Genomic DNA, 26,206 nt, shown 5'->3' with positions numbered 1-26,206 from the left:
TGTTCCTATTACTAATGTTTTTTCTGAGCCAGTTGAGAGAACATTGCAGATATGATGCCTCACTATCCATTAATATTAGTCCCTTACGTAACTACAGTATGTCCATCAAAATTAGGAAATTCACATTGATACAGTATTACCATCTAATCCACAGACCCATCCAGATGTCCCCATTTGTCTCAGTACCGGCTTTAGAGGACCAGGATCCATCCAGTATCGTGCACTACATTTAGCTGTTATGCCTCTTTAGTCTCCTTCAGTTTGAAACAGTGCCATGGTCTTCTGTTGTCTTTACTGACTCACATTTTTCAAGAGTACAAGTTAGGGGCAGAAAAAAAGGTTACAGGTTAGTTACTTTGTAGAAATGTCCCTCAATTTGGGCTGGCTGATGTTGCCTTTTGATAAGATTCAGATTATACGTTGGCAAGAAAACCCCGGAAGTGATGCTTATTCTTACTGCATCATATTAGGAGGATACAATATTTACTTGTCATTAGTGGTAGTGTTAACTTTTATCACTTGGTTGAAATGTTGTCTTTCAGGCTCCTCCGTTGAAAAGTTAATAAGTATGTTGTAATTAATGTATTTATTTTGTGGAGAGATACTTGGAGATAATATTAGTAAACTATTCCTCATCTGATTTTCACCTACCAGTTTAGTATCCATTCATGATTTGTGCCTGAATCGGTTATTACTGGTGTAGTCATAGTGATTTTCTAGTTCAGTCTTTCCTTCTGTTTTTACTAGTTGGCATTTTATTGTATGAAAAAGTGTTCTCTTCAGCCCATTTATTTCTTCATATAAGCATGGACTCATAGATTCCTATTTTATTCAATGTGTTATAATCTGTTTTTATTTATTTTAATGTTCCTTTTGGTTAGTGAAAGCCCCTTTAAGTTTGCTCCAGTCTTTTTGACCAGTCCCCATCATTCTTTGAGCACTTCCTTACTTTCTGGTATAGTGAGTGTTCTGGGATTCATGTTGTATTTTCCCTGTTCCAATCCTTTAATTAGCCATTCCTCCTGATTACTTTCGGTTTAGTGGAGAATGGCACTTAGGAATTAGGATTTGGACATTGTGTGTGAATGGTATGTCTGTGTGCATTGCACATGCAGGCAACTGTAAGACTGCTAGGAATGAGGCATGGACATCCGCTCACATCAGCCATTCCAAGGGTGTGCTGCGTTTGTCAGTGATGGAGCTGGACACATGAGATACTTACACAGTTTTGGCAAAGTGAAAGCCATTATTATTATTTATAGAAAGCAAACAGTAAACAATAACAATGGATTCTGAAAGGCGAACTGCTTACCCTTCCCCAAATTACCCATGTCCATTGTTCTGTTGTTGGGCCAACGCATTGTGGTTCAGGTCAGATGCTGTGTTCATGTCACCACTGCCTCTGGCTACCACCACGCTGCCGGGAGGACTGCACAGCTCCCAAGGCTTCTGCACTGCCACTGACCCTCACTGGACCTTGCCTTACTGCCGGGAAGACCCTTGCACAGGATCTCCCCAACCTCTGCTACTCGGTCTTTCTAGGCTGCTGCCAGTGGCTCCTACCACACTACCCAGGTGTACGTGGTTCTCTCTCATGCCATCAGGCTTCCTGGTGCTGCGCTACCTGAGGGCCAGCTTAGTTCCCACCATACTGCCAGGGGGTGGGGGTGGAGCGTGTTGCACAGGGCACACTCAGGCCTCTGCCCTGCATGAGCAAGTGTTACAGCTCTTTAGCAGCAGGCAAACTTCCTGCATGGAGGTGCCCAGCTGTCTCTGTCTGGGCCAACAAGCTCGTAGCTGCTGTATCTGTCAGTGGGCGTACCAGCTCACCTCCACTGTCCCTCTCCATGGGCTGACAGTCCACTGCCTCTCCATTTTCTGTGTTGTAGCTCTCCCTTTTGGGTTTAGACGGTTCTCAGTACAGGGACTCGGGGTTCAAAGGGTGCACTCCACTCTAGACTCTTCTTAATGGTAGTGAGGTCCCCCTAGCTGGAGTACAAGGACCTCAGTCCTATTGGCTGTATTTTTATTTGCATAGTAAATCAACCAATTCCTTGCAAGGTTGTGACCCAGCAGTCAATTTTTGGAAGTTCCAAGACCACGGCTAGGAAGGTAATGTAAGAGTGATTGGTTGCACCACAGTGTGCTTTTGGGGTGTAATGCTCCCAGACTGTCTTAGGATAGAGGTATACACATACACATTTTTGTCCTTCCTTCTTTCATCATTTTATCTTTCGTATCAGTTGTTCCCGTCAATAACTCCAAGCCCATTCTAACACTACTGGGTCCGTTCCCTTTTCTCTCTTTTCATATTTGTAACTCCCTTCCACCGTGAGGAATCTGGCTTCTACTGACCAGTCAGACACTTCTAACCTGCTAACCCCTGGGCAGGTGCACTCCTTGCTTCATGTTGGCATTGATTGCCCATTGTTGGCTCTCATCTCCACTCCTAAAACTTTGCTTGCTGCGTTTGGGCTTGGACGCCCCATGCTGGGCCGTGCTGCTGTCACTGTCACCCCCTGCCTGACAGACTTACCTTGGGGGACCTTAGCTAATGGCTTTCCCACTACATTATTCAGGATTGAAGGAGGGAAGTGTTGGGGTTTCAATCACCATCTCATTTGTTTTCCGTATGTTTCATCTATTCTTGGATCCTTTTTTCTCCTTTCTTGCCTTCTTTTGGATTAATCCAATATTTTCTATTCCAGTTATCCCTGCGTTTGCTTATTAGTTGTATATTCTTTTGAAAATTCATTTATTGTTTACTCTGATAGGCTGAAAATACATGTGTTGTAATCTTGAGGCTCTGGAGAGTATGACGGGATCCTTGAATTAATACTACCTTTTGATTTTATGTGCACTGTTTTTTTTTAGAATTACTTTTACTTTTTATGAAGTTTTATCTGTCCAATTTTTGGTTTTGCTCTTTTTTAAAATTTTTTCCCTTGACGTCATGCTTACAAAGTTCTTTTCCTTCCCCAACTCAAGGTTATATATTGACCTATATTATCTCTTAACACTTTTATGACTTGATTATTTTTTATAGTAAATATATTTGAATAATATAAATTATGATTATAGTATAATAGGCTTATTGAATTTGGCCTATTAGAGTCATATTTTGGATATAGTAGCCAAGAAATTGTTGAGAGTTTTGAAATACAAAGATTTGCAATTTAAAAGGTGTAATGAACATTTTTTTTTTTTTTTTTTTAATGAACATAAGAAAACTCCATTCTTTTGCAAGTTTTGGGAGAAATTCATCTTTTCTAATTTTATGCTTATTCAGCTATGGATGCTAAACAAGGTGCTTAAAGCCTTTTTTTTTGGCCTGCAAATTCCTCAGCAATTTCCTGAACCAGTCCTACTTTTAGGGTGATGGGAAGATAAGGAAATATATGAAAACACCACGTTGGGGCACTCGCTTTCATGTTTCTAGGGTCATAATTAAGAGGAGTTGTTTATAGGAATTGTTAATAATAACACATTTTCTGATGATTTATAGTGTATTGGGGTGATGGATTGCTGGCCAAATTCTATCCAAAGGCAAGAAGATTTTTCTTATTGTCCTGCTTCCTCATTCATAAAGAAACTGGGTCGTTTTTATTTTGGGAAGAGTTTTCGAGTTTGGTTAATTACTTGTTATATGCTCTCAGCCAACTTGTCCAGCCTCTCAAGGCTCCAGTTTCTTTACTGTGAAATGAAGATAAAAACATGAACCATGCAAGTTGTTTTGATAAATAAACAGGATAATGTTTGTTAAGCACCTAGTACAGTGCCTAGCACACAAATACCCAACAAACCACAGTTGCTCTTAACTTCTGCAGACAGGCGTGGCCAAATTCAGTTCAACATGGCTTGTTACTATGTAACATTAATTTTCTCTTGTATAGTTTGTAATTTTCTCAAGTATATCTTATATGGCAGAGATGGCAAATATGTAGTATCCTGATCTTCTGTGCTCGATTATAATTATACAGTCAAAAGACTTCAATCCTTGACAAGGCAAAAAGGCAGCCACTGCAAATCAGTTTGAGCTGGCACTCAACATGTAACTTCCTTGTTATAAGACAGTGTTCTTTGAGCTCATTCTGTTTATTACGATCTTAAATCCTGTAACCCGACATTAAATTTTGAGGTAAAAGCATTCTGGTGCGTTGGGCAGGTCAGTGTCTGTTTTTAGTGGGGGTAGGCAGTTAGAGGAACTGTGGTGCTGCAGGCAGTAGTATTTACGACTCCATAACCCTGGAGGGCAGAGTAGAACTGCCTCATAGGGTTTCTAAGGCTGTAATCTTTATGGAAGCAGACTTTCTCTCCCACACCTTTTTCCCACAGAGCAGCTGGTGGGTTCAGACCACCTTTTGGTTAGCAGCCAAGTGCTTAACCACTGCACCACCGGGGCCCCTTTAAATAATCTAAATTGGTCAATTAGATATTTAATACTGTCTTCATATATTCCTTTATTCAGTGTTTGTTGAGCTTGTGTGTAATGAGGGACATAGCAGAAAACAAAATAAGTCCTTGATTTTGTGGCGTTTACATTCTAATAGAGACCAATAATGTAAAAATAATATATGTTATAATGACACATAGTAATGAATGCTGTGAAAAAAATAAAACAGGATAAGCAGACGGTAATAAGGAATGTTGGTCAGGAAGGCCTCTCTGTGAGGAAGGACATTTGAGCAGAGACCTGTATGTGGGAGAAAGTGGGTATCCGGGGGAGGAGCATTCGAAGCAAAAGGGGCAGCAGTGACTGAGGAGAGAATATGCGTAGCAAGCGTAGGGGGATTAGAATGAGCCCTGTACAAAAGTGGGAGAAGGTTAAGTAAGAGATTGCTAGGAAGCAGATCATGTACCGTTCTTTAGGCCAAAATGAGGACTTTGAGCTTCGTTCAAATTGTGATGGGAAGTCATCGGAAAATTTTGATTGCGAGAATAACTTGATCTGACTTTTTTCCAAACGACCTCTCTTAGTTTGTATGTGGAAAAGAGATTGTAAAGGGGGGACAAGAGAGGAATCCAAGAGACCAATTAGGAATCTTGAGTTAATACAGGTGGTAGATCATAATGGTGAATTGGACTAGAGTAGCACTAGTGGAGGGTTGTGAGAATTGGGCAGTCAAGTACTAAATTGCAGTGGTTTTGCTCCTGTACCCCCAGGGGACGTTTGGCAGTGTGTCACACCTGAGGAGTGCCACTGGCATCTAGTGAATTGGATGCTACTTAATGTCCTGCAGTGCACAGGACAGTCCCCACAACAAAGAATTGTCTGGCCCAAAATGTCAGTAGTGCCAAGGTTGAGAAACCCTGTGCTATACAGATACAAGTGTAAGATAGAAAAATTACAGTCCTGCCTTCATGAAGTTTGCAGTCTGTGATATACTAAACGTTGTGTATAATGGGAGTATAGAGCAGTGTGCCTACTGTAGGTCTGAATCAGAGAAGGGTTCCTTGCGAAAGTTAGGTTTAAAGTTGAAACCTGAAGGATGACTAGGTGTTAACCATATGAAGGAGAGTTGGTTGGATTGGAGTGAAGTGTTCCAAACCAACGGAAGAGGACATGTGAAGATCTAGAAGCTGGCAAGTCTTTGAATAGAGCCTCTGGAAATGTGGGAGTTAGGGGCAGGGGAGTGGTGAAAGTTGAGTGTAGAATAAGGACCATGTGACACATGGTAAACAGTTTTGACTTTGCATCTTAAGAGCTGCTTACTGTATTTTTTTTTTTTTGCAAATAACACACCCACACGTATAATGCCCAACATAACTCGCTTGGGAAAGTTCCATGGTTGGTAAAAAACATAAGACACATGTTATTTGTGTAAAAATACGGCGGGAACTGCTTTTTGTTTTGTTGTTGCCTTAAAAGCAAGTTGCCATTGTTTGAATTTGAGTTTGTCTTCACACATTGTTCAGATAACCATGCTTTAAAAATCTGTTTTCCATAAATTGTAAATAGAAAAGTGTAGGGGCTTTTTTGTTTGTTTTTGAGCATTAGCAGTGTTTTGATTTATTTTCCTTTTTTATTTTTAGTAAATTATTGTTGAACATAACCATTTAGTTACCATAGAAACCTATGAAAGTGATCTTTAATTTTCCCCCTTTTTCTTTATAATCCCTATCTACCCATTGCTTTTATTTTCTTGTAATTATAGTATAAATAGTTTTTGTATTTCCTTAAAATTAGATCAATGGTGTTTTTCTGTATAGCTGTATGTAGTCTGTTCTCTGGGATCACTTTTAGTGGTTGCAAACCATTTCACTCAGTGACTATATCAACATTTTCTTAACTGTCCCTCTATTTTTGGATATTTCTTTTGTTCCATTTTTACTTCTTTGAATAGTGCTGGAATGAACATATATATGTGCAAACAACTTTTTATGTTTTTCTTGTTTCTTGTGTGACTGTGGAATGTTTATTTTTACATTTTAGAATAAGTACCACCAACTTGTACCAATGTTTTTGCTTCTTTGTGGATACTGAGTTATCACATTAATTTAGGAATTTTTTTTTAACTTATAGAAATTATGGAGAAGTCTGGTGAAGAAGGAATGCCTGATCTTGCCCATGTCATGCGCATCTTATCTGCAGAAAATATCCCAAATTTGCCTCCTGGAGGAGGCCTTGCTGGCAAGTAAGTAGAACAAAGAGCTAATTTTGAGGTCATTTATAATTAGATAATCTTGGACATGAAAACTTAAATGAGAAGTACATCGATTCTCTAAAGATGAAATAGATTGATGGTTTTTCTACTAAAGTAGAGCTCTAAAACTTCATCCTAAAAAGATTTTTAGAAAAGGAATTATTTGTTGTATTCTCTGAGGATAAAGATCTTCTTTCCTTGTTAAATGAGAAGAAATAGATTTTGCAAGATCAAATTCTGAGCGAAATCTAGAAACTGTTCTCATGTAAGTATTTAATGTGGCAGTGACTTTTTGCTTGTAGTCAAGGTGAAGTATTATTTAAAATACTTATGAGTTTAATAATTATATGTACTTTAATAAAACTAAAACATAATTTTTTTTAGGCGCAACGTTATTGAAGCTGTTTATAGTAGACTGAATCCACACAGAGAAAATGACGGGGTAAGTTTTACTTTATTTCTTAAACATACTAAATAATTTTACAATACTAATATTAAATATGGATACATTCACATAATGAAATCTGTAATAAATTTTTACTGCTTTTAATGTTAAGTAATCACTTAAATTCTAAGGAAATGTTTTGAAATGGAGGTAGAAATATCGTCACTTTCTGGGCATCAGGTGACCTCAGTTGGGTTATCCTTATTTCCTCCCTGTATGTCTCTTTCCTTTTCTTTCTCCCTTAAATCTTAATTATAAGTCAAGAATATGCTTTTAAATATCTCAATTTCTTCTCCAGCTGGCTGCTACCATCAGTAGAAGTTAGTGATAGGAAATGAGTTAACTGTTTTAAAGACTAGAGCTTTCAGTGTCCCTGTGTGCCCAGTTGAATACCAAAGGTTAATTTCTTTCTGGTATTATTGAAATAAAAATATTTTCTAAAATTATTGTGAGTACGTGAGTAGTGAACTGAGGTCACCGTTTTTGTTGTCCTCTGCTGTGCTTCATCCCATCCCCTTGCCTTTATTAAGCGCTCCATCCCATCCCCTTGCCTTTATTACATGGCCCTTAGAAACCCTGATGAGCTGCCCAGCTGCACATCTGTGTAGGTTTTGTTCTAGTGGCAGTACTAGGAGACAATACAGTGGCTTTTTTTTTCTCTCTTTTTATTTATTGCCTTAAATTCCAAAGTCAGTAATTCAGTTAAGTTTTTCCTCTTAGAGGTTTCAAGTTTTTGGACCTCTGTAAATGAATAACTTAATTTTTAACATGTATGCTACAAAGCTTGAAGGGAGCAAAACTTAGTGATAGAATTCTATGAGAAGAAAGAGGCTCACCATCCAAGTCCTCAGCTCCTTTGGCAGCTTTTGAGAGAGATAGCAGCCACGGGGTAGAAATTATATATCATCTGAATTGCATTGTCTTCCAAGATGTGTTATTGCATAGCAATACCAAATAATTTTTTTTTTCTTAAGAACAAAAAAAAAAAAATATCCTGATGAAAAGGAAAATTTTTTAAGTAATACCGTTTTAGTGAGTTGAATAAAAGTGATACTGTATATTGCTAATAACTTCTGTCTTGGTCTGGAGCAGTGATTCTGAGTCTCTTGTGTCAGGTCCCTCACAATATTAGGAATTATATCCAAGGCTATGAAAATTAATTAAAAATAAATACATGATACATTCAGAGGACCCTAAGTCTCAAACAGTGGGATATTGATGTGACTGAAAAGGCGATGGTGACTTGGGAGATAAAATGAGGAGTGTTTTGCCTCTTCTGCTAGGTTATGGGTTCCACTTAGCATTCAGCACCACAGTTGGAGGAAATAAGATGAGAAGGTAGTTATTGAATGATTGTTAGTAATCCATTTCCTTATGTATTTCAAAATGCAACCCTATATCTCATTATACCTTGCTGAATTTCTTGGTTTCTCAAGAAAGTGGATTGCTTTTATACCAAATAAGATTTTGAAATTTTTTAATTACCCTAAATTTCTGTTTAACGTATATAGCAAGGATGACTTTTAAACTTTCTTTAATAGAAAATAATTACACATAGTAGCTACATGAACAGTGGATAAGTAGGCAACAGCACCATGAAAAGGAAGGAAAATGCTCAGGATATAAACTTGCCTAAATATTATTATATGGCTATATAAATTAAGGATATGTATACCTGTGTGTGTGTGAGTGTGTGTGTGTGTGTGTGTGTGTGTGTGTATGTATAATGGAGCCTTGGTGGAGTAATGGTTATGAGCTTGGCTGCTAACCAAAAATGGTTGGCAGTTCAAATCCCCCAGCTGCTCCTTAGAAACCCTATGGGCAGTTCTACTTTGTCATATAAGGTCACTATGAGTCAGAATCAACTTGATGGCAGTGGGTTTTTTAATATTTAATTACCTTTATATGTAAGCTTTGTATTAATGTCAGCAGTCGAGCATTGACAACCTACCATGTAGTGAATTGATGGAGGGAAGAGACTACAAAACATAGGACATATGGTCCCTCCTTACTCTCACTGCAGCTTACAGTGTGGTTGTAAACATAAGTTTAATAAAAATGCTCCACATAGTTTATTAAAGAACAGAAGAAATCAGAGAATGTAGAATGTGGCCCGTTGACATGTGAATTTACAGTGATCACTGTGCAAACTCAGCTAAAGAGGGAAAGGCTAGGAAAGATTTTCAGAGAAAAGATGGGAATTGAAGAGTAATGGAATGGTAGAGGAAAATGACATTTCAAGTGGATGGGAGAGGCAAGGACAAAGTATAAGATGTATTTGAAAGAACATCATTTTGGCTGGAGCAGAAAACTGCTGTGAAAAATAAGAATTTAGATTGCAGAAGTATTTGTGAAGAGACCGGAGAGATCTTTTGAACTTTAAAGCGAGAAACTGCTACATGTTTTGAACCTAAGAGTGACAGAATTGAAGCAGTATCTGTGGCATTTTAATGTTTAGAAACGTGCAGCATTAGAGAAATGCCGGAGGTCAAGTAGTTGTGAGATAATGCAGACATAAAACGACATGTTTATTATTATTATTTATTAGTAGAGAGATATGTAGATCAGAGACACTGCCCTATTTATTATAAAAAATGACTTTGGAGCACAGAATCCTACTCTGGGAAACGTTACTGAACTCCTTCAGTATAATCAGTGTCTGAGAAAGATGGTGAACTGTCATCACAAGTAGCAGAAATGTTCTTTAAAAAATGCTAAAGAAGCAGAAAGAATGAAGAAAAAAAACATTTAATTAAGCTCTTAGCTCTTAACTAGACTCACTATAGCAAGGAATTAGGCACAGATGTGCTCCATAAGTGCTCCTTGATTTTGTCAGCTCTGACAGTGCAGGAGGTGTTGCCAGGAAATAGAGTGGCAGGAGCTGATAGTTCACTTGTGGAATGGGAGGGACAGAAGTGTTGAAATGGAGAAGAGGAAAAAGTTGAGAAGTACAATAAAAATTAGGTAATGTTAACTTAGATATAAAACACAACAAAACAAAGCGATAGTCAGTGTTAATCAGAGATTTATTTAGAACCCTAAAACATCCACTTCATGTTGGAGGATAAATAGAGGTGGTTCTCCTATAAGTGCTTGTAAGTAATTAAATGAAATCGGGATTCATTCATTTTTCTTATATTTAAAACAAAATATTTTGGTTAATGAATGTATTTTTAAAAACTGAGTTGATTCAAGTTAGAAATTAACTCACTTTCAGTATATCCAGGAAATTCAGTATTTAGGGGACTCGTCTTAGTTGTTTTCACTAGGTTTGTTTTTTTTTCATTCGACTTTTGGGAATGTGTTCAGTTGTCTTAGTGCAGGCAATATCAGTAATTTCCCAACTTTTAAAATCAAAATGGAGAAGAATCTAGCAGAGATTCTTATTTCAGGAAGCTCTTGAATCCTCAGAAATTATTTGAAAATTTGTTCATGGGTATACCTTTGCATTCTTTAGTGATAAAGGGGTCTGTGACCCCAAAAGAATAATGGCCTGGAAACCTCCATCTACCATAAAATCTCCAGAAAAAAGTAAAAAGGTGTATTACTGTAAGTAGTTCTTACGTTAGGCAGGACTTTGAGAACACATTCCACTCCTTCTAAAATACTAGTGTGTGTTTTATAACGAGAATATAAATTCTGTGAAAACTGGGACTTCCTCAGATCGATTTATAGCTATAGTCCTAGCACCTGCAATGATGCTTTGCAGTGTATGGTGAGAGCTCAGTAAATATGTGTTAAATAAGAAATGCTTATCCATTTGCTAGTAGTTTTCTTAAAACTATCCTCAAGTCAGAATTAAAATAATTTAAGGCCGTTAATTGTTATGAAAGCTTGTATTTTTAGAGCTTTATGTTTTCCAGGCAACAATGTTAAGTTCTTCCCTCAAAGGAGACGCATAATGCTTTTGAATTAGTATACCACTCGTCAGTAACTGTGTAAGTAGATGATTTTCCATGGGAAAAAGAGGAACTTGTATTTATCCAGCTCTTGCTTGTGCCAAGCCCTTTATGTATATTATCACCTCAACACCCTTTACAGATGAAACTAAGAATCAGAGACATGAAGTAGGTTGCCCAGGTCACAAAGTTAAATCACTCAACCAGAATTTGAATACAGGTCAGGGTGACTCCAACACCTATTTTCTTTATACTGTTCAATGCTGCGTCACTAAGATGTTTAGAGATTATATACGTATCTGTACCCTATCTGTCTCTGCCATCCAAAACAGTTTTCCATTAATTTGTGAATCCCATGTTCAGTAGTCTTAGGATATACTGGTTTTGATGGAAAATTTTTTATAAAGTTGTTGAAACTAAATAATCAAGCCCACATCCTTATCAGTTGTTTTTCATTTAAATATAAAAAAAAAAATTTTTTTTTAATTTATACTAATCTAAAAAAGTTTTTTTTGGAGACATTGGATTTTTGAGAAGGGGAGGAAAGACAGGACAGATTGGACTCTTCTTAAGCTGGATATAATCTTCATATACTGTTTTCATTATTAGTGCAACATTATTAAATTGTATATATTTATTCTTTTTTATTTTTACTCCTAACAGATACATACAGTAGATACAGCTGCTTTTACATTTTTATACCACAGTTTTAGGACTGTGTGAATACTAGTTTTTATAAGTTGTTTTCACGTTTAGTTTTTATTCGCTTGTCAAAGCATTCTTATAGAGAAGACCTACACTGTGAACTTGCACTAACTTTAGTCACTGTTATTTAAGATATAATTTGGCGTACCACTTCTAACAGCTGTATGATCCTGACCGTTTCAATGATTGTCAAATTATTTTCAGATTCACTAAATTTTATACGATCCGGCGATCCTTGCAAATGACCTCTAATTTATTGGATTCTGCATGAATCATTAAGTGTCTCATGAAGTCATATATGAGAAGTTTTAGTTCTAAAAATTATTTTAAGCCGAAAGGCAGGACAGCAGTACTCCATAAAAAACACAATGCATATTTATATTAGCATTCCTTACTTTTTCTCCACTGGTTTAACTAACCATTTGCAGATTTTAGCTTATGTGGCAGCCATATTTAAAAAAAATTATTGCTACAAATAAATATTAACTGATTAAATTTGACTTTTTAAATGTACTTAAGCTGTGTTAGTATAGAGGATAATAGAAACTTTAGGACTTTTTCTCTAGTTTTTTATTTGTTTTTAATAATTTCTTTAGATTTATTTTTTAAATTTTTTGTTGTTGAGACTATACACAGCAAAACATATACCAATTCAACAGTTTCGACATGTACAGTGTAATGACATTGATTACTTTCTCTGAGTTGCGCAGTCATTCTTACTCTCCTCTTCTGAGTTGTTCCTCCCTCATTAACATAAATTTACTGCCCCTTAAGGTTCCCATATAATCTGTTCAAGTTGCTTTTGTGATTTTGATCTCATATAGTTTTTTTTTTTTTTGCAGATTTTATTTACTCATTTATTGTACTTTAAATGAAGGTTTACAGAGCAAATTAACTTCTCATTAAACAACACATGGACTGTTGTGTAACATTTGTTGCCAGTCCCACGCCGCATCAACACTCTCCCCCTCTTGACCTCAGGTTCCCCATTACCAGCTTTCCTGTTCCCTCCTGCCTTCTAGTCTTTGCCCTGGGCTGGTTGCCCGTTTAGTCTTGTTTTGTTATATGGGCCTGTGTAATTTTTGACTAAAGGGTGAACCTCAGGAGTGACTTCAGTACTGAGTTAAAAGGGTGTCTGGGGGCCATACTCTCTCAGGTTTTCTCCAGTCTGTGTCAGACCAGTAAGTCTGGTGTTTTTTTGTGAATTAGAATTTTATTCTACATTTTTCTCAAACTCCATCTGAGACCCTCTATTGTGATCCCTGTCAGAGCAGTTTGTGATGGTAGCCAAGCACCATATAGTCGTGCTGGACTCAGTCTGGTGGAGGCTATGGTAGTTGTGGCCCATTAGTCCTTTGGACTAATCTTTCCTTTGTGTCTTTGGTTTTCTTCATTCTTCCTTGCACCAGATGGGGTGGGACCAGTGGAGTATCTTAAATGGCTGTTTGCAAGCTTTTAAGACCCATGTTCATTGTACCATTGTTCGCAATAGCAAAAAGATGGAAACAACCTAAGTGCCCATCAACAGATGAATAGATAAACTATGGTACCTACACACAGTGGAATACTATGCAACAGTAAAGAACAATGATGAATCTGCAAAACAACACATGTAGATAGTTCTTAAAGGGGCATAGTGTTCAAGGCAGATCTTTTTTACTAGTTGAGCTAACCCACTGTTCAGTTTTAAAATGAATTCAGGGGATATTTTTGGTTTAAGGTTTGAAGATTATCTCAGGGCAATAGTTTCAGGGATTTGTTCACCTTCCATAGCTCCAGAAAGTCTAGCATCCATGAGAATTTGAAACTCTGTTCTGCATTTTTCCCGTTTTAATCAGGATTCTTCTATGGAATCTTCAGTCAAAGTGTTCAGTAATGGTAGCCAGACACCATCCAGTTCTCCTGGTCTCATGGCAAAGGAGGCAGTTGTTCATGGAGGCAATTAGCCACACATTCCATATCCTCCTGCTGTTCCTCATTCTTCCTTCTTCCTTTGTTGCTCCAGGTGAATAGAGACCAATGGTTGAACCTTGGAGGGTCGCTTGCAAGCTTTTAAAACCCGAGGCACTACACCAAGAACTAGGAGGCACTAAACACAATATTAGGCCAATTAACCGGGATGTCCCATGAAACCATGATCCTAAACTTCCAAACCAAGGAACCGAATCCCATGAGGTGTTTGGTTATACATAAGCAGCCTCAGCAGCTCCTCTTCTTTTTGTTTGTTACTGTAAATATATCTATCACAGAACTTCTACCAGTTCAGCTGTTTACAAGCGTACAGTTTATTGCCAGTGATTACAATAATTGGCTGTGCCACCCTACTTTTAATCGTGGCTATTTTCTATCACTGCTAACCCTCCTTTTCCCTCTCCCTCCTGCCCTGGTAACGCTAATAACCTTTTTCTCTATACTTTTGAGTTTTCTTGTCTTTTTATACAAGTGAGGTCATAATAATATTTGTCCTTTTGTGATTGGTGTATTTTGCACAACATAGTGACTTTAAGATCCATCCATATATTAGGACTTCATTCCTCCGACGGGCTGAGTGGTATTCCATTGTATGTATGCACCACGTTTTGTTCATCTGTTCATCTCTTGATGGATGTTTAGGTGGTTTCTACTTTTTGGCTATTGTGAATAGTGTTGCAGTGAACGTTGGTGTACACATCTCTTTTTGAGTTTCTGCTTTCAAGCCTTTTGGGTGTATACCTAGGAGTGGAATTGCTGGGTCATGTGGTAGTTGTATTCTTCAGTTTTTTTGAGGAACTGCCACACTGTTTTCCACAACGGCTGTACCATTTTGCATTCCCACCAGCAATAGATAAGGGTTCCAGTTTCCCCGCATCCTTGCCAACATTTGTTTTTTTATTTTTAATCTTAGCCGTCCTAGTGGGAGTAAAATGGTATCTCATTGTGGTTTTGGTTTGATGGCTAGTGATGCTGAACATCTTTTCATGTGTTTGATGGCCATTTGAATGTCCTACCCCTGTTTGGTGAAATGTCTATTCAAGTCCTTGGCCTATTTTATGATTGGATTATTTATCTTTTTGTTGTTAAGTTTCCTTAGATTTATTTTGAATAATTTTAAACACCCCATCTAATATGAATTTTATCAATATGACTAGTGTCCTATAATTTTATTAATGTTTACTATAGCAAGGAAATACATTACAGATACTCCAATATGAAATAATTTCTCAGTATAAAATAATTATTTCTTCAGTAAATGTCTATTTATATGGGGCACTTCTGTGAAAAAATGTTAGTACCATAAAAACCCATCGTCGCCGACAATAAAATTTAATTAAAAAAAAAAACCCATCGTCGTCGAGTTGATTCCGACTCATAGTAACCCTATAGGACAGAGTAGAACTACCTCATAGGGTTTCCAAGGAGCACCTGGTGAATTCAAACTGCTAACCTTTTGGTTAACAAACTCTTAACCACTACGCCACCAGGGTTTCCGTTAGTACCATAATGTATTCAAAAGAACGTTTGGATGGGCATCGATGTTAACTACACCTGCACACAGAAATCTGAGCTCTGACACCTTCTGAGCCTTGCCACTATGACAAATTACTAAAATCTCTCTGATCCTTAGTTTCGTCACTTATAAAATGTGGGTTGCGGTACCTATTTCATAGAGTACCGATTAGGATTAAAAAGGATTATATGTATAAAGCTCTGAGCACAAACAGTACTTTTCCTTTCGTAGGTGGTAGGAGAGTATAGAGAGGAATAGGAAATTATCTTCACTCTTTTGAGGAGTTTATGGTCTAATTGGAGAGACTTGTGAGCAGTAGGATGGTGGAATTGATTGCTATGATAGATGTGTAAACATGGTGTGCTGTATCACCTGTTTGAGTTCAAGTGAGAAATTTCAGCTAGAAAATAGGTTCCTCTTACTGGTATTAATGAATATCCATGAAATAGTTGTATCAACAACACTATTCTGAACAATCAAATGAAATGGCTGGGGAAGAAGTTCCATCGTCTGTCCCGCAAACATGAGGCAAAATAAAATTTTCCATAAGATAAAACAACTTCAATGTGAGATCTTTAGCAAAATTCCTTTTCAACTCACTGGCTCTGTGATGTCAGCCACTGTAAATCTACCCCTACTTGATTCATAATTTTGGTCTAAGTGTATTTTTTTAGTAAGTGTATGTTTAGAAAGCAGACACTTCTCCCTAACCACCACTACTACAGCACTTCACAGAAGTATAGATGGTTCCTGTAGTAATAAAGGTGTCAAATAGAGAGTGAGAGGTGCCTTCTCTATTGGGCCAGCCAAAATTTACTGAAATATAACTGTTGATCCAGCTTTATCAATAACCCCAAGCAAGTAGAGATATGCAATTTAGTTTATGTGTCAGTGGTTCTGATAAACAGATTTAAAAATAAATAAAGCTATGAAAAAGCAGCGTAGACTTGCTGAATATATAGGTCTTGGAGTGGAACTTTGCCGTCTGTATGTTTAAAAAGCTCCACTGGTGATTGTGATAGAAAACCACGGTTGATAACATTTCTCTCTGTGTAAGTCCACCTGCCCATTTGAAGCAGATTTTGTTGCAGTGTCCTAGAATTTTTTTCTTACGGGAGGGATTTTTTGTTCTTGCTTTTTATTAGGATTTTTTTTTCTTAAGGAATAGGTTTTTTGTTATTGTTTTTTTATTGATTTAGTTGGTGTTAGGCCCTCCATTAAAAGGTTTTTGCAGTGTATCATAAAGCAGAACATTTACTTCTAGAAGACCTGATTAAAGACTGGCAAGGTTTATGAATAGACTGCACTTATCTCATTGTTCATGTTAGCCCTTCCTGAATAGATAAAAATAAGAAATGTTATTTAGAAAAAATGTTTATTTAGTACAGGGGGAAAAGGTAAGGAAAAAGAATAAGAAAATTCTTAAACAGAGAGCACGTTATTACTGTTCTCCCTAGATAAATTCATGACTTGTGCAAATTTCATAAAGTTTTGTTTGTTTTTGGTCAGTTAACATGCTTATTGCAGAAAATTGGAAAATACAAAAAATACAAAGAAAATAAAACATTTATAACACTACTACCCACTATCACTGTTAATATTTTACTGTATTTCCTTTCTAGGCATTTTACGTACAAAATCCTAAAATGAACTGATACGCAGATATATACATACCCCCAAATCTCGTGTTTGTTATATGCAGTATATCACCTCTTTCTTTTTATCAAAAAGGGTACTTTTTTTTTTTTAGTATTCAGGTGCTCTCATTTTTCTAATAAACATTGCACTTTTTATGTGGCTACCTTTACCTATGTTGCAGAATAATAGGATTATTAATTATAGGATAATTACAGGATAATAGTCTCCAAAGGTGGTTAAGACTTTGTGTTAAAAAAAAAAAAAAAAGACTGCGTTAGGCCATCTAAATCATTAACTTTTTTTGTATTTTATTTTTCCAACATTTTATGTTGAAAACTTCTGAACATATACAAAAGTTGAAACGGTCATAGTGAACTGTCTACCTTCTATCTAGATTGAATAGTTGTTAACATTTGGCCAGATCACTTTATATAAATATATGTGCATGTGTATACACACTTTTTTCTTTTTTGGCTAAAGCGTTTTAAAGCTAATTGCAGACATCATCGTATTTCACCTATCGATTGGCATGCAGCTCTTTAGAAGGAGATAAGGACATTTTCCTGCATAACCATAATAAATTAATAGTAAATTTAATATCTAATTTCAAGACCCTGTTTCCTCAATTTTCCCTAGAATGAGTGTTCAAATTGCTATTTTGAACCATGGTCTAATCAGTTTGTTGTGTTTTTAGTCCGTCTTTAATCAAGCACCTTGCCCAGCCTCCCTTCTTCCTTGACACTAACTTTTCGAAGAGCCTGACCCAGTTTTTTATTGGACGTCCACATCCTAGATTCATATGATTGTTTCTTCATGGCATTCTTTAACGTGATCCTCTGTTCCCTGTTTTTTTTTTTTTACTGTAAACTGAGGCCTAGCTGTATTAGTTCATTAAAAATTTTGGGCCAGGATGCCGTACATGGCTCTGCACTTCACAGTGTATCCTGTCAGGAGGCACATAGTGTAAGATTATCTCATTTTTTTAGTCTATCAGCTGTGATCAGCTTGGATGATTAAAGCTTGTTCAAGATTAAATAACTACTATTAGATTTTCTAAAAATCAATCAAATATAAAAGGATCAAGGCATTTACTATTTATAACTTATTCTGATGTTTAAAATAATTTATCTTTATTATATCTAGAATTGCTTTTATTAAAATATTTGAAGACAAAAAAAATTTTTTATCCACAAAAGCTTTAAAATAGCCTAGAAAACTACCATTTAAATTTATATTGTTTTATATTTTTTATATCTCTTTTCCCAACTATCATTTAGCAGAAATGATTATGAAACTAAGATTGAGATGGCCTGCTTTTCTGTCTTTTTCCTATTGCTTCAAACACTAATTGCCTTTTCTACTAAACCATTACAGCCAATTATTATTTGAGTAATTTGGGTTTAGAAAATGCTTATGTTGCTGTTGAATTCTAAGAGAAGAGTAAATTTTAGACTAAACTTCAAATGAAAATATGAAAAAAGATGTAAACTAGTTAATGGTAATTTGTTTGCTAAAGTAACTTATTGAGTTATTACAATATAGGAATTTTATTAACTGACACAGGTAAGATTGGTTACTTATTTAATTAAATGTTCTCATGCTTCGAGTATATTACTCATAGTAGATAAATGAGTGTTTTGCTGTAATATGTTATGAAATACATGTGATATCCTAGTTTGTCTACTGACACTGGGGTCTTGAATCTTAAAAAAAGGCCTCCGATGAAGCAGAGGAAGGTGGATCACAGGGGAAATTGGTGGAAGCTCTCAGGCAAATGAGAATTAATCATAGGGGAAACTACCGACAACTTCTGGAGGAGATGCTGACTAGTTACAGGCTAGTTAAAGTAGAGGGAGAAGAAAGCCCTGCTGAACCAGCTGCTACAGCTTCTTCTTCGAACAGTGATGCTGGAAACCCAGTGACAATGCAGGAAAGCCATACTGAATCAAAAAGTGATCTTGCTGACTTAGAGAGCTCTAATGAAGATGCAGGGACAAAGATGAGTGATGAAAAAATATGACTTTCCTTTTTGGTAACATTTTTGTGATCCTTGATTTGATGGTTTTTACTTAGGAAGTATAATGTATGCATTTATATAACCGTTTTGTTATTTGAATCCTGGAAAACTAGTTTATTATATTCATATAGCCCTGTTTTTTTAAGAAGGCCTTCTTTGCATACATCTTTATCAGACAGTTTAAAATTAACTATTTATAGTACTTGGAATTTAATAAAATTATATATAATTTCATACTGTATGCCAGAAATTAGGCTACTATAGTTATTAAAGCCAGTTGTTAAATGAAATTCATACTAGAAAGGATTAGAGATTACTGATTAGAGAGTATATTATATTGTATAAAAAATTTGTTAATGTAGAATTATATTGCCTCACACATTACATATTAGTACACTCATAATTAACTTTGTAATAAATTTATGTTTCCTTTAAGTAATTTTGGTTCTTCAGAGAATGGCTGATGCTAGGCTGTGATTCCTTCAAGGATGACAATTTTGTGTTGTTGACTTGTTTATATTTTACATCTCTGTAGTTTCATTTTTAGAAGTTGGGAGATATTGGATGTGTGGTTATTTTTCCTTTCTCTGTATTCTTTATGAACAGTTTTTGAAAAACCTATGTATTATTCATACAGCTTTGGTTTGTATTATCTGTATAGCCTGACTACACACATCAAAATGTATGTCAATCAAGTGTTTAGAATGAAATGATAAGTGTTTAAGTCCAAATAAAGCATGTGATGTGGAATAATCTATGCATGTTGTACTTATTTTTAAGTTTTTTTTTTTTTTTTTAAACAACCAGGTTTGGTACATTGGGAAAATTGCCCCTTAGAAATTCATTTGTATTTATGTAGAATTTTGAAAACTTTTGACTTAGCATATTTCTTTAACTAAGAGGAAAGCTTTTATATAAAAATACAAAACTTACATTGATATTATTTAAATGCATACCCAAAGTAAACCTATTCCGTTTCTCCTCTGCTTTTGTGGGGATGATCACAGAACGTTAATTTTTAGGCAGTACGGACACACGTAAACGTTTGAGGCAGTTGCCACCACGAGCATTTTATTTTAGAGATTGCAGCATCATCAATTTTGCCGTAGGTATTCATCACTCACTAATAAATTAACTTTGTGGGTATTTTAAAAAGCGGCAGATTTGTTTTAGTTAAAATTGGAATGTTAAATACAGATGACTGTTAGTCACATGGGAAAATTTTTTTTAAACAACAATTTTGTGACTGTAGAACATGGATTCTTCATATTTATATCGTGTGTCTAAAGTTAAAGTGTACCATAATTTGAAACATACGTAGCTCCTATGACCTGCTTTTCCAAAGCCAGAATATTGTTAAGTGATTTAAGAAAGAGGAAGGCATTTGGTGGAGAGGGGAGAGTAAAACCAACCAGTTACCTGTATAGATAGATACATCTATACCCTCACAGTATACAGTATACACACCTCTCTGTAAAAGTGCCATTTGCAAACAAAGGAAGGTAATTTTGTTCCTCTAGTTTTGTTTTCTTTTGAAAGTCATTCCAGCCTGGAGGTAGTACAGGTAAATAATAACAACGTTCTTCCTTTTCTCTTCCTGTAGGGTGCTGGAGACCTAGAAGACCCATGGTAGCCTTATAAGCCTTCTAAAATGCTTTTGATTCTGAAAATTGGGGGAAAAAACTTTTAATCACAGTTTTCTTCAATACAAGGGAAAAATATTCTTGTGGATTCCCAACGTTTTGTGATACGAGCAGAAAATCATTAGCATTTCCCATCATTTGTTCATATTTGCGTTTTCTGATAATTGCCACTCGTAGCATTTCCTGTACTACAGTATTTTTGCCAGCCTCAGGCGTACAGGTTACATCTGTATTGAACTTTTGGCCCTAGAAACCCATGGAGTTATTTCACCACAGATCAACAAATGTGCCTGAGGCATGGGAATATAGCTAGCTGTACTCTGAAGATATGTTATTATTCTTATTTTTTTAAAAAACAAAACACACAGCATATAAGCATGTAAGAGTAAAGAGTTGTATGAGATGTTCCTTTTTCAGCTCACCAAGCTGGAAACCTTTTGCGGCTCTGTGGCTTGGAATTTCATTTGAGCAATTTACTATAGGATATATGTATTTATTATTAATTGTTATTTAATTTTTTCCAATTTTACCTGTATTACCAACTGGGTTCTCCAATAATGTTCAAATTGTATTGTTGCCTTGTTTCAAGATAAAGTGTATTTGGCAATAATAATATAAACCCTTATGAATTTTATGCATGTGTCTACCACATCCTTCAACTTTCACTAGAAAATCTTTTGAAACCAAATAGATTAATTTATGGCTATTTATAATTTGCCTTGACATCTCACTGCTGCAGATTTTTTAAAAGATGAAATTTGCCTTTATAATGTAAATTGTGATTTTGGTTTTACATGTGGGTTTCTATAGTTTTAATTTTTTCAGCTTTTAAGAGACAAACAAGTTTGTGTAATTTGGTATAATTTTTAATTGTACGTTATTTTAAAGGCTCAAAATACCACATTGAAATTCTTATAAATACAGTTAAAATGATCTATTTTAGGTCTAAGAAAATATTACAGAGGTATTTTCATGGGTTCAGTGACCTTTCATTTTATAACATTGGGCACGGTACAGAGTGGCTGTCACATAGGTACTTGACGATTTTTCCTTTAATTCTATTTTTACAATAACCTTGATTTCTTGAATTCCTTTGAGTTTTGCATGTATTAAATCCGATTGATGCAGAACACGAAGAGCAAAATATTTATTGAAAGAAGCAGTTGGGGTAGGAGAAACAATGAATGTATCCATTTGTACCTGGTTTACATGTTGTGAATGCTTCCTAAACATTTTTCTACATGTTTAAACTGTGTTGCAGCAGGATGTAATTGCCCTTGTGTGTGGTTAAAGTAATGAGTCATCATCTGGTCCTGTGTGAAATGGAATTCATGGTATTTTCTATAACATTTTTCTGAAGCTGTTTCCGGAGAGCCACACATTTGAATACAGACAGCTTTCCTGATCATTTGATTCATTTTGTGCACCGGATTTTTGGTCTAAAAGAAATTATTGCCACAATATATTTTATTTATTCTTTAGATTTTAGCTTTGTAAGTTAAAGTGCTTTACATGATGATGTTAAAAGCTATTTGTCCCTTTACTGGGTTTGGGGGGGTTGTTGAAAGATAGGGAATGAAGAATGCAAAATGGTTTATTGTTCATATTGTCTACTCTGCGCCAACCCTGTACTGATAGTACCTTTCCAGTATGATATTGTGATGTTTCATACAATGCAGTGAACATAACCAACTTGTTACCTAAATAAAGAATTGATAAAAACAGTGTGACATTTTACTATGTGGTATGATTTTCAAAAATAAAAATCTAGTTTCGAATGTTATTTTAAGCATTTTATATAGTTAACATACTGTGAGATTTTTTTATACAAAGCCGTGTAGACGAGTGACAACTTCAAGGATGAATTTGGTGGTACTAATTAACCCCTTCTCCACTCCAAAACATTTTTTACACCACTTTTTAAATACCTGTCTTTTTCAGGGTGATGAGTGTCTCTTGATATACAAGTAATTATTAATTAACAAAAGAAAAACCCATGTTCAGTGCTTACTAATCTGAATTTCCTAGCTAGGTGTCCTGAAGCATTTTGGTCTCAGGACCTGTTTATACTCTTAAAAATCGAGGACCCCAAAGAACTTCTGTTTACATGAGTTACACTATGGATATTTACTTTATTAGAAATTAAACATGAGAAATTTTACGCATCTGTTTTAATTCATTAAACATAATAAACCCATTACGTGTTAACATGGTTTATGAAAACAGTTATTTTTCACAACAAAAATTTAGTTGGAGAAGTGGCATTGGTTTACATTTTTATAAATCTCTTTGAACTGGATTCTCATGTCTGCTTCTGCGTTCAGTGTGTTGCGGTGTGGCACTTTGGTTGCGGTATACGAAGAAAATCTGGCCTCCCACAGATAAGTAATTGCAAAAGAGTACTTTAATAGCTTCAGGTAATTGCAGATATTCCTTTTTGATACAGTCTCAACAAGTACTGGCTTCTTGGAGATGAGTTGTGATGTGAAATCCGAAACCTTATCAATAGACTTCTTACTCTTCCATTAAAATTCATTGGTTTATCTCACATTTTGAGTGGAGTTTTTGCCTATGTGACATCCTGTGTCGGTCATTTGGGAAATACTGGTTCACTGAATTGCACAATACCTCTGAATATTGACACATGTTATATTGCACAATATTTTTTGTTAACAAGACTGATCTCATAGGGACAGTCTGAAGTATTGGGAACCTCAAGGTCACAGTGACAGATACAGAGTTTACAATTTTTCATTGTCCTCTGAAAGCTGAAATTTCATCATTGGCGACAAATACTGTCTGTTGTGTTCCTTAAGTGATAGGCTTACTTCATTTTAGAGAAAATGTCTGCTGAATAACCATAGTCTGTCAGCCATTCTTTCAAGTAAAAATGGCATTTCATGAAAAAAGCGGCTACTTCAACGTGCACATCCATAGCAAAGGTGCTCTCCTGGAGACAGCCGTCACACTAACGCGCAGCAGAACCTCTACTTCCCGTTTCATCCTATAGGATCTTAAAAAGATGTGTACTTCAGGGGAGTTGTTCGATGAAACTCGTTTTTAAGGCTTCATCAAGGACGTTGTTAAGAGAAGGTAGTTTTTTCTTTTTCCTTTGAGTGTGTGACTCACAATTTGGTGCCACCGCCTTGATTCATGCTTAAGTGCCAGCAGCTTTGCCCGCCATTTCTTTTGCACAACAAATGTCAACATGTTGAAAAAGAATTAAGTATTAGTGTTATTTTGAAAAGAGTTTTGACTTCCCAGACCCCCTGAATGGTTCCTGGGGGCCCCCAGACTCAGAACTGCTGCCCGAGTCCTTTTGGACAGCTTCATATAGTGTTCATTTATTCCAATGTTGTGTGTCCGGTATACCGATATAATAGTAAATGAACCAAGACGTACAGGTCTGACAAAACGTACTTGAGGGGATGGTGGGATGATCACGGAAACCTTGAAAGCCAGATAAGATGGAATCTTTAATATTGTACTTTTTTTCTTCTGGAACATGCCTGTGATGTGTTTCGACGTAGGAAACCACAATTTAAGGTTCAACTTCACAATTGAGTTTGATTTTCACATGGGATATATTAAATAAAATCACTTTACTATGACGGAGATGCCACATCAGGTTGGACCCATAGAGAGAGACACGACTGTGACTTTTTTTTTTAATGATAGTTAAGTAGATCAGAACTTTATGCTGATGTGGGTTTTTGTTTGTTTTTTTAACATTCAACAGGGTTGGGGAAAGGTTGTTGTTATTAGTTGTCATCGAGGTGGAGCCGACTCACGGCGACCTTATATGTCCCGTCCTGCACAAATTTCATGATTGCTGGTATGTTTGAGTTCATGCTGGAGCTGTTGTGTCAGTCCATCTCACTGAGGGTTTCTCGTGTTTTCGTTGGCCCTCTACTTTCCCAAGATGTCTTTTACTAGCAGTTGGTCTTTCCTTATGATGTGTCCAAAGTAAGTAGGTCAGAGTCTCACCATCCTCACTTCTAAGGAACGTTCTGGTTGTATTTTTTTCTGAGACCGATTTTTTCATTTCTCTGGCAGTCCATGGTATATTCAGTATTCTCGGCCAACACCATAGTTCGAATGCACCACTTTTTCTGTCTTCCTTTTTTATTAAGGACTCAATTTCTGTCACATGTAGTTGTTTTTTTGCCCAGTTATAAGGATCGGCAATTATAATACTTAAGGTATTTATTGAGTTTTTTGTTTTAAATATTTTTGAATAGCCAAAAGTGACTGCAACTCTAATTTCTTCTAAAGTCCTTGAGTCAGTTTTATGGGATTCTTTTGGGTTTGATTTATTTTCATAGTGCTGCAGACTCTCAGACCAGCTAACTAGACACTTAAATCCTCCTAAGAAACTGTCACAAAATTTAAAACCAAGATGAAGTTTGCCAGTATACAAACAAAGCATGAATACACCTATCTAAGTTTAGTTTGAGCTCTTTTAATAGTTAATGTGGTAGACATTAAATATCAAGTTGTATATTTTCTGGGATTTGTTTTTAAAATAATACCTCATTTTGATTGAAAAGCAAATAATTTAAGTAATAAATGCTTCTAGGTTTCTGCACCATTAGTTTATTAACCTGAGTACAGTTTATGGTCAGGAGTGAATGATTGCTTAATGCTAAGTGTAGAAGTACTTTGGGAGCTGTATTGCCATTGATAAAAAATAATGATGAACTGACCTTCTATGAAAATAACGATGCTGGCATGCTCCTCGAAACCTTTTTTCTAGCAAGGCATCAAAAGGCCTTTTAATAACAAGGGAAGTAGTATCAGTTGGGGAAAGATCTATGATAATGTTAGACTTAACATTTGAGGCAAACATTACAAAGAGCCTCACTAGTTTATATGCCAAGCCCTTCCAAACGGAGCTGCCTGAAATGTTTGATGAAATGAGACAATGTATAAACAAGGATTCTGATATTTATTTTGAACCTAGCTTTTGATCCCAAACCAACTAGTCATCCAAAAAATAAATGTGTGTGTTTTCTAAAACATTTAAATATGTACGCTGAAACCAGACCATCAAGATATGTTGCCTCAGTTAAACTGAGTTTTTATTTGGCTTCTGTCCTGAAACTAATCTAAGGGTGTCTGTCAAGTTTCATTTGCTGGCCAAATTTTACTCTTTCTTGTCTTGAATTTAAAGAGCCCTGGTGGCACAGTGGTTAAAGCAGCCGAGTGGTAACTGAAAGGCCGGCAGGTAGAAACCACCAGCAACTCCGCAGAATAAAGATGTGGCAGTCTGCGCCCCTCGAGCTTTACAGCCTGGGAAACCAAATGGGGTTCTTGTGAGTTAGAAGCGACTAGATGGCAGTGGGTTCAGTTGTCATGAATTTAGATTACATGTTTACAGTGACTTCTCAAATTCACATTTTCTCTTCCAAATTGCCTTTGTTTGTATTTTTTAATTAATCTGGTTTAAATAATTAGGGAAAATATTTGATGAAAGTGTCTTTTGGAATATATATTTTTTTTCATGTAGCTAAATAGTAATTCAGCAAATCATTTGCTTTTACAATTTGTAGTGGGCATATTTTATAACAGTGTGTGTTTAGTTAATTTTATGCTGAGTTAAGTAAATTTAATTAAACAGGTCATTTTTTTCTATTCAACTTTGGGGATTGTTCTGTAAACCAAAAAACAAAGTTAAGGGTTTATTTTTGTCCATTATTTTGGTTCTTTGTATGTTGCATCATGGTCT

The 26,206-nt window shown here is 35.9% G+C and overlaps 1 protein-coding gene across 5 annotated transcripts in view; it reads left to right on the top strand.

Annotated features, from left to right (window-relative positions):
- Nucleotides 1-24,671, top strand: part of PPM1B (protein phosphatase, Mg2+/Mn2+ dependent 1B) — an 86,303-nt gene extending 61,632 nt beyond the window's left edge. For 3 of the 5 annotated variants that reach the window (XM_049870166.1, XM_049870167.1, XM_049870168.1), the window contains 3 exons: nt 6,524-6,635; nt 7,029-7,086; nt 18,533-19,592. In XM_049870166.1, coding sequence (XP_049726123.1) covers nt 6,524-6,635; nt 7,029-7,086; nt 18,533-18,838 — 476 coding nt within the window. In that variant the 3' untranslated portion in view covers nt 18,839-19,592. Of the gene's footprint in view, nt 1-6,523; nt 6,636-7,028; nt 7,087-13,698; nt 17,934-18,532; nt 19,593-20,438 lie in introns of those variants that run through there. The other 2 variants (XM_049870170.1, XM_049870169.1) reach the window with 2 other exon arrangements.
- Nucleotides 24,672-26,206: the final 1,535 nt, after the last annotated feature.

The sequence above is a fragment of the Elephas maximus genome, chromosome 26 (assembly GCF_024166365.1).
Source record: "Elephas maximus indicus isolate mEleMax1 chromosome 26, mEleMax1 primary haplotype, whole genome shotgun sequence".
Lineage (NCBI taxonomy): Eukaryota > Metazoa > Chordata > Mammalia > Proboscidea > Elephantidae > Elephas > Elephas maximus.
The sequence above is the reverse complement of the archived record's forward strand: the minus strand, read 5'-3'. Positions and strand labels throughout refer to the sequence as shown.